General features: G+C 41.1%; 1 protein-coding gene across 4 annotated transcripts in view; it reads left to right on the plus strand.

The window, feature by feature from the left end:
• The window catches only part of LOC140702313 (uncharacterized), a 470248-nt gene that overhangs the window by 28375 nt on the left and 427986 nt on the right, over positions 1-13887 (plus strand). The window contains exons 2-3 of one of the 4 annotated variants that reach the window (XM_078380638.1): positions 3252-3423; positions 4332-8935. The exons of 2 other annotated variants lie outside the window; for them this stretch is intronic. In XM_078380638.1, the coding sequence (XP_078236764.1) occupies positions 5252-6184 (933 nt within the window). In that variant the 5' untranslated portion in view covers positions 3252-3423; positions 4332-5251 and the 3' untranslated portion in view covers positions 6185-8935. Of the gene's footprint in view, positions 1-3251; positions 8936-13887 lie in introns of those variants that run through there. One more of the 4 variants, XM_078380637.1, reaches the window with a different exon arrangement.

Consider the following 13887-nt stretch of genomic DNA (forward strand, 5'->3'; position numbering starts at 1 on the left):
GTCTGTACACTTTTGCAGTCCTGCATGTTGTATTTTATTACCATTTGCTCTATCTTTAAACTCTGATTTAGGACATGACCATTGTCTTTTTTCTGAATTTGAACCCCCAAATAATTCTGTATCTGACCTAGGTTCTTTAGTTTGAACACTTTTTTCAATTGTTTTTCAAACAGATCAATTTGAGCTTGTTCTTTTGACATAAAGCATATGTCATCGACGTATGCTAGCAAAATATTTTGTTTGACATAAAGGCATGGGTCTGCCAGGCTACTCTTAAACTTCAGTCTTTTCAGTGCTGAATCTAGATACTGGTTCCAATTTCGTGCAGACTGTTTAATCCCATAAATTGCCTTGTTTAACCTATACACCATTCCTGGTTGAGAACTCTCAAACCCAGGTGCCTGAGCCATGTATAGTTCTTCTTGCAGATCTGCATTCAAACATGCTGTAGTTATGTCAAAGTGAATAACTAGGTAATTTCTTGAAGAAGCCAGAGTTAATGCTTTAATTAATTAATTAATTAATTAAGTTAATCTTAATCAAAGATTCTGCCTTTACTGTTGGGGAAAAAAACCTCATCATAGTGTACATTTTTTCTTTGTGCGTATCCCTGAGCCACAAGTCTGGCTTTGTACCTATACAGTGGTGCCTTGACTTACGAACACCCTGGCCTATGAATAATTTGACTTACCAACAGCTCCGGCCGCAAAATTTTGCTTTGACTTGTGGCCGGAGCTTTGACTTAAGAACGGAAAAAGGCAGGGGAAAAAGATGGGAAATTCAAACCATTGGTGGTGAAGAGGCTGCTTCTTTGTAGCTCTTTCGCCCCAACGGTTAGAGCAGGGGGTCAGGGAACTTTTTTACTTCTGCCAAGCAGGAGGAGGAAGGAGAGGCAGGTGCAGTTTCGGATCACCACCGGGCGTGGGAAGGCGGTGTGCTCTCTGCCTATCCCTGGTGCAGGTCTACTCATGAGTAAGCACCACAGAAAGCATGGGTCTACTCATGAGTAAGCACCACCAAAGGCATTGGGCTGCAGGTGCTTTGGAAGCCCTGGACACCTCAGCAGAGGCAGCTGGAGCCCTGGCCCGGTAGCAGCTGCAGAGGCCAGGCCCTGCAGCAGCAGTGGAGGTAAGGTGCTGCTTTTTCCTTTTAAAAAGTTGCTCTGGGTGGATTTTGGAGGGTAGGTTTGGGCTGGGGGGTTTGCGCTTCTGTGTTGTTTTGTTTTTTGGTGGGTTTTTTTGCAGTCCCAGTGTGGGACTTGCTTCAATGTTTATTTTTGGATTTGTTTGTTTTTTGTTTTTTTGCAGTCCCAGCGTAGGACTTGCAGTGCTTTATTTTTAATTTTTTTGTTATTTTTTTCTTTGGCTGGAACGGATTAGTTTTCAATGCATTCCTATGGGCAATGGTGCTTTGACTTATGACATTTTGATGTACGGCCACCGTTCCAATACAGATTAAGTTTGTAAATCAAGGCACCACTGTATTCCCCATTGATCTGCATTTTTCTTTTGTAGATTCATTTGCTTTGAATTGCTTTATGTTCTGGTGGCAGTGTGGTTTCCATAAACACTCCATGGTTATCCATGGATTGTAACTCTTCTTTCATGGCTTGTTGCCATTTCATTTTCTCTGCCTCAGGCAGAAGCAACACCTCTTCATAATTCTTAGGTTCATGGAAGATGTGACAAGCTCTTGTTTCCCCCACACCAAACCTTGATGGAGGTACTCCTTTGACAGATCTTTCTGACCTTCTGAGAACCTCTGATGTTTCTTTAATGACAGGCTGACTCTCTGACTCACTACACTCCCCATCATCCTCTGAGCTGCTGGGACTTGAGCTTCTTTCAGACTCTTGCTTTGGAACCACCTCTATTTCCTGAGATTTTTCATCATTGTTTATGAGTATGAACACTTCTGAGTTTGCATGAACCCTGTCCCAATTTTCATGTTCACAGAAATTGGCTGATCTGGAAATAACCACATTTCTATTTCCATCTAAGAATCTATATGCTTTAGCCCCTTTTTCATACCACAGAAACCTCATTTTCTTGGCTTTTGGTCTCCCTTTTCTCCTTGTTTCTTTTGGAATGTGCACCCAGGCACTGCATCCAAACACTCTCATATGTTGCAGGGAAGGTTCGTTGCCATATAACATGAAATATGGGGTCTGTTCTATGGTAGAAGACCAATTTCTATCAACTATATAGTTAGCTATCTGAAACGCCTGACCCCCAGTACAAATTATTCATGTTAGCATCTGCTAACAGGGCATCTTCCATGGTTTGCAGTACTCCATTCCTGCATCCTGCCACACCATTCTGAAATGGAGAAATGGAGAACAGGGACTTGCTTTTCTGTGATGTATCCCTTTCTTTGTCAGCCACATCTGGAACTTTCCAGACATGAATTCAGTCTGCAACTGGCCCACCTTTTGGGCATAATGTCTTTCCACAATGTTCACCCATGCCCTGAAATGATCAAACATTTTTGCCTTATTTTTCATGAGAAACCAGAATGAGAAATGTGTGTGGTCATCGACCAAGACTAAAACTTATTAAGCTCCTCCTTTACCCCTCCTGGTCTCTGAATGGCAGGATGCTCACCTTACTGGACTTACTGAACTTCTGGACTAGTTCATCTGGCCTCTTTGGTACCCTCTGGTACTCACTGGCTTCTCTGGTGCAAGGCAGACATCCGTGGGCCCATAGCCCCTGATTATCATAGGCTTTGTTCTGCCTCAGTGTGGATTAACCTTGACTACAATATTTTCCATTGTCTCTGCTGATAAAAAACTACATTAATATCCTTCCCCCAAAGGATTGTTTTACAGGAAGGCTGGAATTATCTAGTAAGCAAAGTGTTTAAGGGACTACATTCTGCCTTGCTGTCACTGTGTTGTTTCCCAGTCAGCCAGAAGAAAACTAAATCAGAAAGATTTAGAGATTTGACTTCAAAAGAATGTTGGCCTTTTGTGAATGTGAGTGCAGACAGCAACGACATAGACATGGTATTTCAGCAAAACTGTTCATATAAATTTACAACAGTGAGGATTAAAGACACATGCATTTTGTAAAGTCTTTCACAGTTTTATTAAGCCTTTGCTGTTTCTGTTGCACACTAAATGAGAACTAAAAAGAGAACAACTTAACTACAGAAGTAAATTCTGAGTTTCATGGTACAGGATCTGAGAATGACAATTAGTTTGCAACCAGTTTTTTTTTTAAATTCTTCCCTTTCTTTTTTTTTAATAGAAGCTTGACCACTAAACTAGATCCTCCCAAGTAACAACACTGGCCAATAGTCTGAAGGGAGCTGAGAATCATGAGTAATGGGGCTAAAAGTGTGAACTGGAATCAGAATTTTGCCATACTTCAGGCTTATACAAGAGACAAAGTGAAGGAACAAGCCAGCACTGCAGAAAAGGTATTTGTGCTTATGCACCCCTCTGTTCACACTGAACCATATGCTGGTGGGGACTATTTGCCCACCCTTCTCAGAGATGAGCAGATGGGGATGCCAATTGGCATTGTCCAGAAGGCTTGGCTGGGGGTGGGACTGAAGAGCTTATACTCTGTTTCCCCAAAAATAAGACCTAACCTGAAAATAACCTGGTATGCTTTTTCAGGATGCTCCTAATATAAGCCTGTGGCAGAATGCTCAAGTCACGCCTGTCCATCATATGGAGCTCTAGGGCAGGAACCTATGGCAGGACAGAAGGGGCAGAGTAAAATAATTGGAGACTGAAGGGAGTTAGAGAAGGAATTTTGAAGGGTTAAGACAGAGATTGGAAAGTTAGTGTGTGTTAGAGAATAGATAAGAGATAAAATAGAAAATAGACAGTCATAATATATTGTTACAGTGATTAATGTGAATGAATACAAATAAGCAAACATGTAATCCTATCCAAGTTTAATGACCAAACAATAAAAGAACATCTATGACTTTACTTCTGTGATTTCCCAATCAAACAATAAATAAACCTTTGATATTTGGCAGCCTGGGTCTAAGAAACATATTTGGTACAGTGTGGATAAAGAACCACTGGTGGGAGCATGTAAAGAGAGAAAATAGTACATTGTGTCCAAAGGGGGACCTGTGTTTGGGGGAAAACAAACGGGACACTGGTGGAATATGAGAAAGTGGTGGCAAAGCGGTGGGATGCAAAGTGAATAAACTCCAGTGAGCCAAAGAAAAAAAGAAATTTTCTGAGTCTGAGGGGCCTGTTAGTCAAGGGCTGAGGAGAAGGAGTGGGAAACCCTGTCAGGATATTATAATTTTGTAGGCCTGAACCTGGATTAAATATGATATTAATCAGCTTCCATAATGAATAGATGTGTGACTGCTGAGTCACTGTGACAGAGAAGAGGATGATGCAATGTCTGAAGAAAAGATGACACCCAGGTGGAGAAGATGATGTAATGTGTCCAGTGATTGGACAGAAGAAGCTCTGTAAATGTATATAAGAGAACAGTGTGTACATAATGTATTCTTCTCCTTCTATCACTTGCTGCTATCCTCTATGCCAGTTTGTCTGATGATTGCCTGCTATGCTGAAGTGCTGCCAGTCTGTATATTTGTATATTTTGTATAATACATGTGTCTTATTATAGAAGAAGAACGTGTCTGTGTCTTAAATCAATTAACTCTGCATTGACAGTTGACAGTTGGTCAAGATGGCAGCGCAAGCACTTGCAGCGGCTAGGCATTCCAAAGATCGGTCCTTATTATGGACTCTACATGCTCAGGCACAAGTAATTTAGAGTCGACAAGAATTATTATCTATTGGCAGAGAAGGTTGCAACTTTGAATCGAGGGTCTCAACTTACAACATCCCAGCTGAGCTTTTAAGACCGCCTGCATATCCGGGGGTTACTCCCCCTGCTCTCCCTGTCAGGAAGAAAGAACACGGAGAAAACGCAAGCAGAAAAGAGGTTGCAGGACCGGTCTATGAGTGAGGTTAGGCAAAAATCTTCACAAGCCTGCATTGCCAAGTCTTTTTGTCTCAAATGTTAGATCTCTACCCAACAAGATTGAGGAGTTGGCACTTACTATCTCCCTACAGAAAAATATTCGAGACTGTTGCATTATGATCTTTACAGAGACATGGCTTGACTCTTCCATCCCAGGGGAGGTAATTGAACTACAAAGATGCAGAGTACATTGAGCAGACAGGTCTATTGAATCTGGGAAGAGCAGAGGTGGAGGGGTTTGTGTTTACACAAACGATAATTGGAGCACAGACGTTAAAATAATGGACATTCACTGTTCTCCTGATTTGGAGTATTTGGCAGTGAAATGCCGCCCCTTTTACCTGCCTCGTGAGTTTAATGTTGTTATAATAATAGCAATATATATACCTCATGATGCTAACACAACCACATCTTTGAGTTGTTTGTTAACTGCTATCAGCAAACAGCAGCAGGCCTACCCAGATGGAGTGCTGGTGGTAGCAGGTGATTTCAATCAAGCCAATTTAAAGACCATCCTCCCTAACTTTTATCAGTATGTGGACTGTCCCACTAGAGGGGAAAATACCTTGGATCAGGTATATAGTAACATCATGCATGGATATAAGACGAAGCCGTTGCCTAGCTTGGGACAGTCAGATCATATATCTCTTTTTTTGATTCCATCATACAGACCTCTTGTTAAAAGAATCAGGCCATCAATTAGAGAAATACAAGTGTGGCCAGTGGATGCATCTGAGCAACTTCAAGATTGCTTTAGGAGCACTGATTGGGCACTGTTTGAGGAGGACAATGTTGATACTTATGCCTCAACAGTACTGTTTTATATCAAAAGCTGCATCAATGTTGTTACTACCACCAGACAAGTACAAGTGTTTTCTAATAACAAGCCTTGGCTAAATAGAGAAGTGTGCCTTTTATTAAAAGCCAGAAATGCTGCTTTTCATTCTGATGATGAACTACAGTACAGAGAGGCCAGAGCTAAACTGAAAAGGGGCATTAGGGATGCCAAAGCTATGTACAGCCAGAGAATTGAGCAACATCTTGAGGGTTCTGACACTCGTCGAGTATGGCATGGCCTACGACAAATCACAGGGCAGAGTAACAAAAACAGTCTGTGTAGCAGCAGTGATTTTTTGGCTGAGCAGTTAAATCAATTTTTCAGCTGTTTTGAGGTGGAAACAGGAACAACCCTTATTCCAGCACCTACTGTCTAAAATACATCACTAGAATCTACCATCGACAGACAACCACTAGTACTGCAGATTTCAGATGTGAGACGCGCTTTCCAGAATATTAACGTTCGAAAGGCAGCTGGACCAGATGGAATCATGGGACGAGTTGTTAGGGGCTGTGCTGCAGAATTAGCTGGAGTTTTTATGGATATTTTCTATCTATCCTTGTTGCAGTGTTCAGTCCCCACTTGCCTGAAGACATCTATTATAATGCCAGTCCCCAAGCAGTCAGCTGTGGTATCTCTCAATGATTATAGACCAGTAGCTTTAACATCTGTTATTATGAAATGTTTTGAGAGATTGGTGCTGGATTACATTAAGGCTAGTCTTCCACCTTCTTTGGACCCATGGCAAGTTGCATACAGGAGAAATAGATCTACTGATGATGCTGTGTCCATTGTACTCCATACTGTATTGAGCCACTTAGAACAACAGGGAACTTATGTGAGGCAGTTGTTTGTGGATTATAGCTCTGCTTTTAATACCATTCTACCAAATAGGTTGTTTTTTTAAAATGATCAACCTGGGATTACCTCAGGAGATCTGCATGTGGATAAAGGATTTTCTGACAGATAGGCCAAAGTCAGTAAGGATGGGATCTCAACATTCTTCTACCCTGGTACTAAGTACAGGAGCTCCCCAGGGCTGTGTGTTAAGTCCCTTCCTCTATTCCCTGTACACACATGATTGCACCCCACTGTATAACACCAATGCAATTATTAAATTTGTGGATGATACGACAGTGGTGGGGCTCATAAATAAGAACAATGAGTCTGCTTATAGAAAGGAAGTACAAAGGTTGATACTTTGGTGTAAAGAAAATCATCTCACACTTAACATCAAAAAAACTAAAGAACTCATAATTGATTTTAGGAGGAAGAGAAATGTACATTTACCATTGTACATAAATGGTGAGGAAGTGGAGAGAGTTGGTAGTTTTAAATTTCTGGGTACTTACATCTCAGAGGACCTCTCATGGACTATAAATGCCAACATGCTAATGAAGAAGGCATTATTTCCTGAGAATGCTCAGCAAGTTAAATTTATCTCAGCATTTACTTCTGTCATACTATCGTAGCACCATTGAGAGTATCCTAACCTATGGCATTCTGGCATGGTTTGGGAGTAGCTCTGTAGCGGACAAAAAAGCTCTACAGAGAACCATTAAAATTGCCCAGAATATCATCGGGCTCCAGCTACCAACCCTGGATGACATCTTCACATCCTGCTGTCTGAGGAAGTCACACAGCATCCTGAGAGACTCTTCCCATCCTGCTTATAACTTTTTTGAACTGTTACCATCTGGCAGAAGATATAGAACAATTAAGACTCGGACCACACGTTTTCTCAACAGTTTTTATCCCAGAGCTATAATTGCAATTAATAATGAGCTTAAAGACCACCAGTAGTGAATAATTAGTTGGACTGTGTTACTTGGCCTGCGGTGTAGATGTTTGTATTTTTAGTGGGGGACTTTTAGTGGGTGGGGAGTGTTTGGGGAATTTTATGTGTGTGCATGTGTCTGGTCTCTGGGTGTCTGTGAATTTCGTTGTATGGGTATACTGTGTATATACTTACAATGACAATACATTATTATTATTATTATTATTATTATTATTATTATTATTATTATTATTATTATTATTATTATTATTATTATTATTATTATTATTATTATTATTATTTTGCGGCGTAAACCAGACAGAGGTTATGGGCCCAGCAACATGTGCTGCACAAGCCATTTGAAGTCAAGACAGTTGGTGAGTACTGTGGGTCAAGTCCTTAGATGAAGGAAGAGAGAGAAAGTGATTCAGAAGTCTTGGGAAAAGACAGTTCGTCTGTTAGCCCAGGAGGGGAAAGGAAACAGAGAACTGGAAGAGAAGGCAGAATGGCATTGAGTGCAGGAGGCATAGGAGGATTAGTAATTAACAGGCTAAATGACAGAAATTACAAGGCATGAGCAGTAAAGTCTGAAATGCTGTTGAGAAGAGAAGGATTATGGTCATTTGTGACTAATCCACCAGCGCAGTTTAATGAGGAACAAGAGAGAAAGCACGAAAAGGCTATTAGTTCTCTAATTTTGTCAATTGAGGATGATCAATTAATACATGTGCAAGGACTGGCCACAGCCAAGGCAGTCTGGGACCGGCTAAGGAACATTTACCTAAGAGAGACAGCTGGTACGAAGATTTCATTGACCAGAAGGCTCTATAAGTGCAAAATGCAACCTGTTGAGTGCATATCAAAGCACCTTCAAGTAATGAAAGGACTGTTTAATGAACTGGAGTTAATGAATATTCATTTTACAGAAGAGCATAAAGTTTTCGTGATTTTGAGCAGCCTGCCCAATAAATTTGACATGCTTATTACAAGTCTTGAAAGTTTGCCTGACACGCAATTAATTTTATTTATTTATTTATTTATTAAATTTATACCCCACCCCTCTAGACCACGTCTACTCGGGGCGGCTTACAGCATAAAATAGATCAATATAAAAAAAAATGTAAAAATACAATTACAATATTAATTAAGGCAATTAGTTTAAGAAAGGAGTACCAAGATGGGATAGAATAAGAAAAGAGCAGAAAAAAAGAGAGACTTAGCTGACTGGAGGGAAGGCCTGCTTAAATAGCCAAGTTTTTAACTGGCTTTTAAAAACACCCAGTGAGGGTGCCAGCCGAATTTCTGTTGGGAGGGCATTCCACAGCCGAGGGGCCAGCGCTAAGAAGGCCCGGTTTCTAGTTTTTTCCTTCTGAGCCTCTCTTGGCGTCAGACCCCTCAGCCGTCCCTGCTGTCGATGACGGGTGATTTGTGTAGATCTGGGTGGAAGAAGACGATCTGCCAAATATTGAGGTCCCAAACCATTTAGGGCTTTATAAGTGATCATTAGCACTTTGAAGTCGACGCAGAAACGGATGGGCAACCAGTGCAGAGCACCCAGAGTGGGGGAGATATGTTGGTGTTTTCTCACCCCACTAAGGAGCCTGGCTGCCGCATTCTGGACCATCTGAAGTTTCCGCGTCAGCCTCGAAGGCAGCCCCACGTAGAGTGCATTACAATGGTCTAATCTCGAGATTACGAGCGCATGTACTAGAGTAGTTAGGGCCCCCCGATCAAGATATGGATGCAGCTGGGCAATCCGCCATAGATGAAAATAGGCGGAGCGGACCACGGATGCCACCTGGGTTTCCATGGTTAGCGCCGGGTCCAGATGTACCCCCAAGTTGGGGACCTCATTCTTTGCGGCAAGGGTCATCCCCCCGAAAGAAAGGGAGTTACCTATACCACTGACGGAAGGACCACCTGTCATGGATTTGATTATAAAAATAGAATAGTGTTGTATTTCATAGGATTTAGTTCAGAGCTGCAACGAAAAAGCTAGAAATCTGCTTATGTCCAGGTGCTAATTAGAGAGAAAATGTACAAGGTCAGTTCTTCTCCAGCTAAAGAAAAAAAAAGTTAAGAAGAGCAAGCTGACCTTATCTTATCTCAACTCCTCGATGGACAAGGACATAACTTCTTAATTTAAGGAAGATGGAAAAGAGGAGGAGGGACGGAGAAGAGAGATGGGGGAAGAGTTTGCTTTCACGACAGCCAGAGACGACACATGGAGAGAGATGCGTCTGGCAGAACTTTAATCAGAAGACTGTGTAAGAATGTTAGTTTAAGATCTAGATAGACATTTTATTGTTTTCACTTTACAGAGGAAATGACTGGTGGCTAAGGCTGGGGGTTATTTTGGAAATACTGAAGGACGTTAAAATGAGCTTGTTGAAATAATATCTTTGTAAATAAAATATAAAAAGACAAATTGTCTGTAAGCTGTCTCCTTGTTTAGACCAAGCTACTGAAGTAAATTGGATATTTTTGAACTAAGATTGTTTTGATCTGGCCACATTACACTACCAAATGAGGGTCCTAGAGTAATAAAAGAGGAAGAGCAGACCTTCCAGATTGTTTATATAAAATCGAGACAGACTTGGGTGAAGGAGTGAGAAGTCGCCTAGGGCAAAATTACAGGACCCGGTTTTGCTAGCATTAGGGACTAATCATTCTGAATCCCTCTCTGTCTCGTGTAAAGGCAGTTCTTAGGAACGCTATTACCACATGGTGGCAGGTGGGATATTATTCACGTGCCGTGTTTACCACATGGTGGCATCTAGGGATCTGAGCCTTATGTGCCGTGTTTACAGTATAGTGGCAGATGGGATTTGATTTACAAGCCATGGTGGCTGTGTTTGGATACAAATCCATGTGCTGTGTTTATGTCATGCTGGCAGCTTAGAGTTGCAGCTTGGTTTGCGCTTTGCTCAAGGGCTGAATTAGCGCTTGTAATTGTTTTATGAAGGCAGATGTGTGAGCAAGCAGATACACACTGCTAAATAAAGGACAAGAGAAACTTCTCTGGCGTGAGCTTCAGAGCAAAGCAGGGAAGGTTGTAAATTATTGTGACTGGAGAAGACTCCTATGCAGAAAGCTCAGGCTAAAGTGATGCAAGGAGAGATTCTGCCAGTGGCTTAAGAGTTCTAAGGAACAAGCATTGTGCTGTTTAAAAAGTGCCAGCTCGTTTCACTCAGGTGACAGAGTGGCAAAATTGTTTTGAGTGTAGCAGGAGTCTATAAGGAGCAGCCAGGATAATAAAAGTAATTTAAAAGTAATTAAATAAAATTAAAAAAGGAAAATTTCCTACCTCCAAGCCAGAGCCAAAAGGATTTCCTGGAGGGAAAGTAGGATCAGTCAAAGCTGACAGTTTAATTGTTTTATTGCTCCTCCCGTGCTTCGGCCAAGGCTGCAGGGAGGAAGAGAGGAAAAAAAAAAGGAAAAATGGCTTTTAGCAGTCGGTTTTCACTGCCTGAAGTATCAGTGGATAAGGAGATTTTGTCAGCAATGGAGCATAGTTCTTTACTGCAGAGTGGAGCAAGATCAACTATTAGTAGATCGCTACAGATACCCAAAGAATTTCATATGAGGAGTGCTGTCACAAGATTTACTGAAGAAGATGCCCAAAGGTTAATGGAAGCAAATCCAGAAGTTGTTAAACCAAAAGTTATGCCAAGAAAGGCACAGCAGTACACTGGGGCGGAACAAGTTCCAACTCAGCAGGATCTGCTAACAGAGAAAATTCTTGCTAATGACCAGAGGTCGTCAGGAGCAGCAATGGCAGAGGCCAGCAGCAGTCCAGCAGATAAAAGGGATGCGAGTTTCAGGTTGCAAGAACAGCTTACCCTGATGATGGCAGACTTAATGGAGAGCCAGAAAAAATGGGTGAATGCACACCTAGCTAGTGAATTTCAAGCAAGAAGATACCATGAATTGAAACTACAGATTCTACAGAGCAAAACTGCTGAGAGAGAGCAGGCCAGAGGCTCTTTAGGGAGCATGGACAGTGGAAACCTGTCTGATTACCAGGAAACTGAAGAAATAATTTCCTTTAAGAAGATTGAACCTACTCCCAGAGTTGGGCCTGTTCCGGAAGTGCCTAGGAGGCAGAGCCTATATGAAGCTAAGCAAACAGTGGTTCCTGAACCAAGACTGTCCGTATCAGCTAACCAAGATGGGAAGCCAGTTGGCAAAACACCGGTACCTGCCCCACGGAGATTTCAGCAGACCCCGGTACCTGCACCAAGGAAATTCCAGCAGGCACCCATACCCACTCCACGGAAATTCAAGCCAACGACCCCTAAAGTGAACTATCTCAGTGCAACATCGCTAGAAATACCAGAACAACCAACAGAACCACATGTAATTAATCAACTAAGGGATGTGCCACCCCAGAGACAAGGAGGAGTCAATTCAAATTTTTCTGAAACCAGTGAAATGCAAGCAACAGAGCCAAGGATTGTGCCAAGGATAATGGGCTTACGAGTAGCTCAAGTCTCTACAACAGTAAACCAGCAGACATCCTCAGGGGAGAAATTTTCAATTATAGAGCCCAGTAGCATCCTACCAGAAGAACAGTTATATTGGTCACTGAAAAGTTTCTCAGAACCAGTAACCCTACATTTTTCTACAGGAGATTTGACCATAAATGCCTCTAGGGATACCGCTGCAGATATTTCTTCAATTAACAAACAGTTTGTGGATCCGGCACTAATCTTGAATAACCTGAGATGTCCAGTAAAAACTTATGGATCCGGAGAAATAATCGAGAGATTCGCACCATTAGTCTACGTGCAAATTAGCTACAAAAATTGGAAAGGCGCAAAATATCTATTAGTGCATGAAGGTAAACCCGATTTCTTGATAGGCAACGACTTGGCATTTCTTAATCACCAACATACGGAAAAATCCACATCGATACAAGCTGTAACAAGGTCTCAAAGCAAAACAATGCAACATGTACCAACTGAAGATAACTCTGAGGAGCAATCAGATGGACATGTAATGCAACATCAACCCCTTGCAGATGAAACGGATAGTACAACTGAGATAAAAACTGAACCAGAGGATTTACTAGTACCAATGGGATCAGAGGAATTTAAACGAAAACAGATTGAAGACCCTACATTGGATTCTTTGAGGTCTCAAGCCGACAGTTACGCGGTACAACCGGTACAACAAAAAGTAACCTTTTTGTGGGGACAAAATGGACTATTGTACCGAGAATATTTTCCCAAATCAAATGATCAGGCGGAACCAGTACAACAACTAGTCATTCCAAGAGAGTACAGAGAAAAAATTCTGCAACTTGCCCATGATAGTCCAAGTAGCGGACATCTTGGAATTCAAAAAACTTTAAGTAGGATTTCGCAGCATTTTTATTGGCCCGGCATTTCCAAAAACGTCAAGGACTATGTTAATTCCTGCAATTATTGTCAAAGAACAGGGAAACGGACTGATTGTACAAAACAAAAATACTATCATTACAAGAAGGCCCGTCACCGAGAGTTTGAAGTGGGTGATATGGTACTTGTACTAAACCCGCTCAGACCTTCAAAATTGGAAGTAGTTTGGGAAGGTCCAGGGGAAATCATACAAAAAGTGGGAAATGTGAATTATCTTGTGAAAATGTTAAATTCATCCAAGAAACCAATAATGTATCATGTAAATAGTTTAAAAATGTATAGAGACAGATCGGCAATGGTGTATCAGTGTCATGTGGCGTGTTTTAAACCAGATAATGAACCTACTGACATGGTAACTAAATGGGGTAAAAGTCAAAAGATTGTTCTTAATAATTCTAATTGTAACAATGGGGGGAGAAAAATCGAACATAATGTAGCAGATCGTTGAAAATGCTATGCTGATATAATATGGTTACCTTGAATTTCTGTTTAAAATTAATTAACTTGTTTTCTTTTTCTGTATTTTTCATAGAGATGTATTTAGCCATAAGAAAAGATATATTACTGTTATGAATTTAATACTTGGTTAAGATAATTGTAAGTTCACATATAGTCTTGTTAACCTTTCATAATCAAATGTTAAGTTAATAACAAAATAAGAACTCTAATAGTCCTATATTTTGTATTTTAAGGGGGGGCGTGTCATGGATTTGATTATAAAAATAGAATAGTGTTGTATTTCATAGGATTTAGTTCAGAGCTGCAACGAAAAAGCTAGAAATCTGCTTATGTCCAGGTGCTAATTAGAGAGAAAATGTACAAGGTCAGTTCTTCTCCAGCTAAAGAAAAAAAAAGTTAAGAAGAGCAAGCTGACCTTATCTTATCTCAACTCCTCGATGG

The sequence above is a fragment of the Pogona vitticeps genome, chromosome 11 (assembly GCF_051106095.1).
Source record: "Pogona vitticeps strain Pit_001003342236 chromosome 11, PviZW2.1, whole genome shotgun sequence".
NCBI classification, from domain to species: domain Eukaryota; kingdom Metazoa; phylum Chordata; class Lepidosauria; order Squamata; family Agamidae; genus Pogona; species Pogona vitticeps.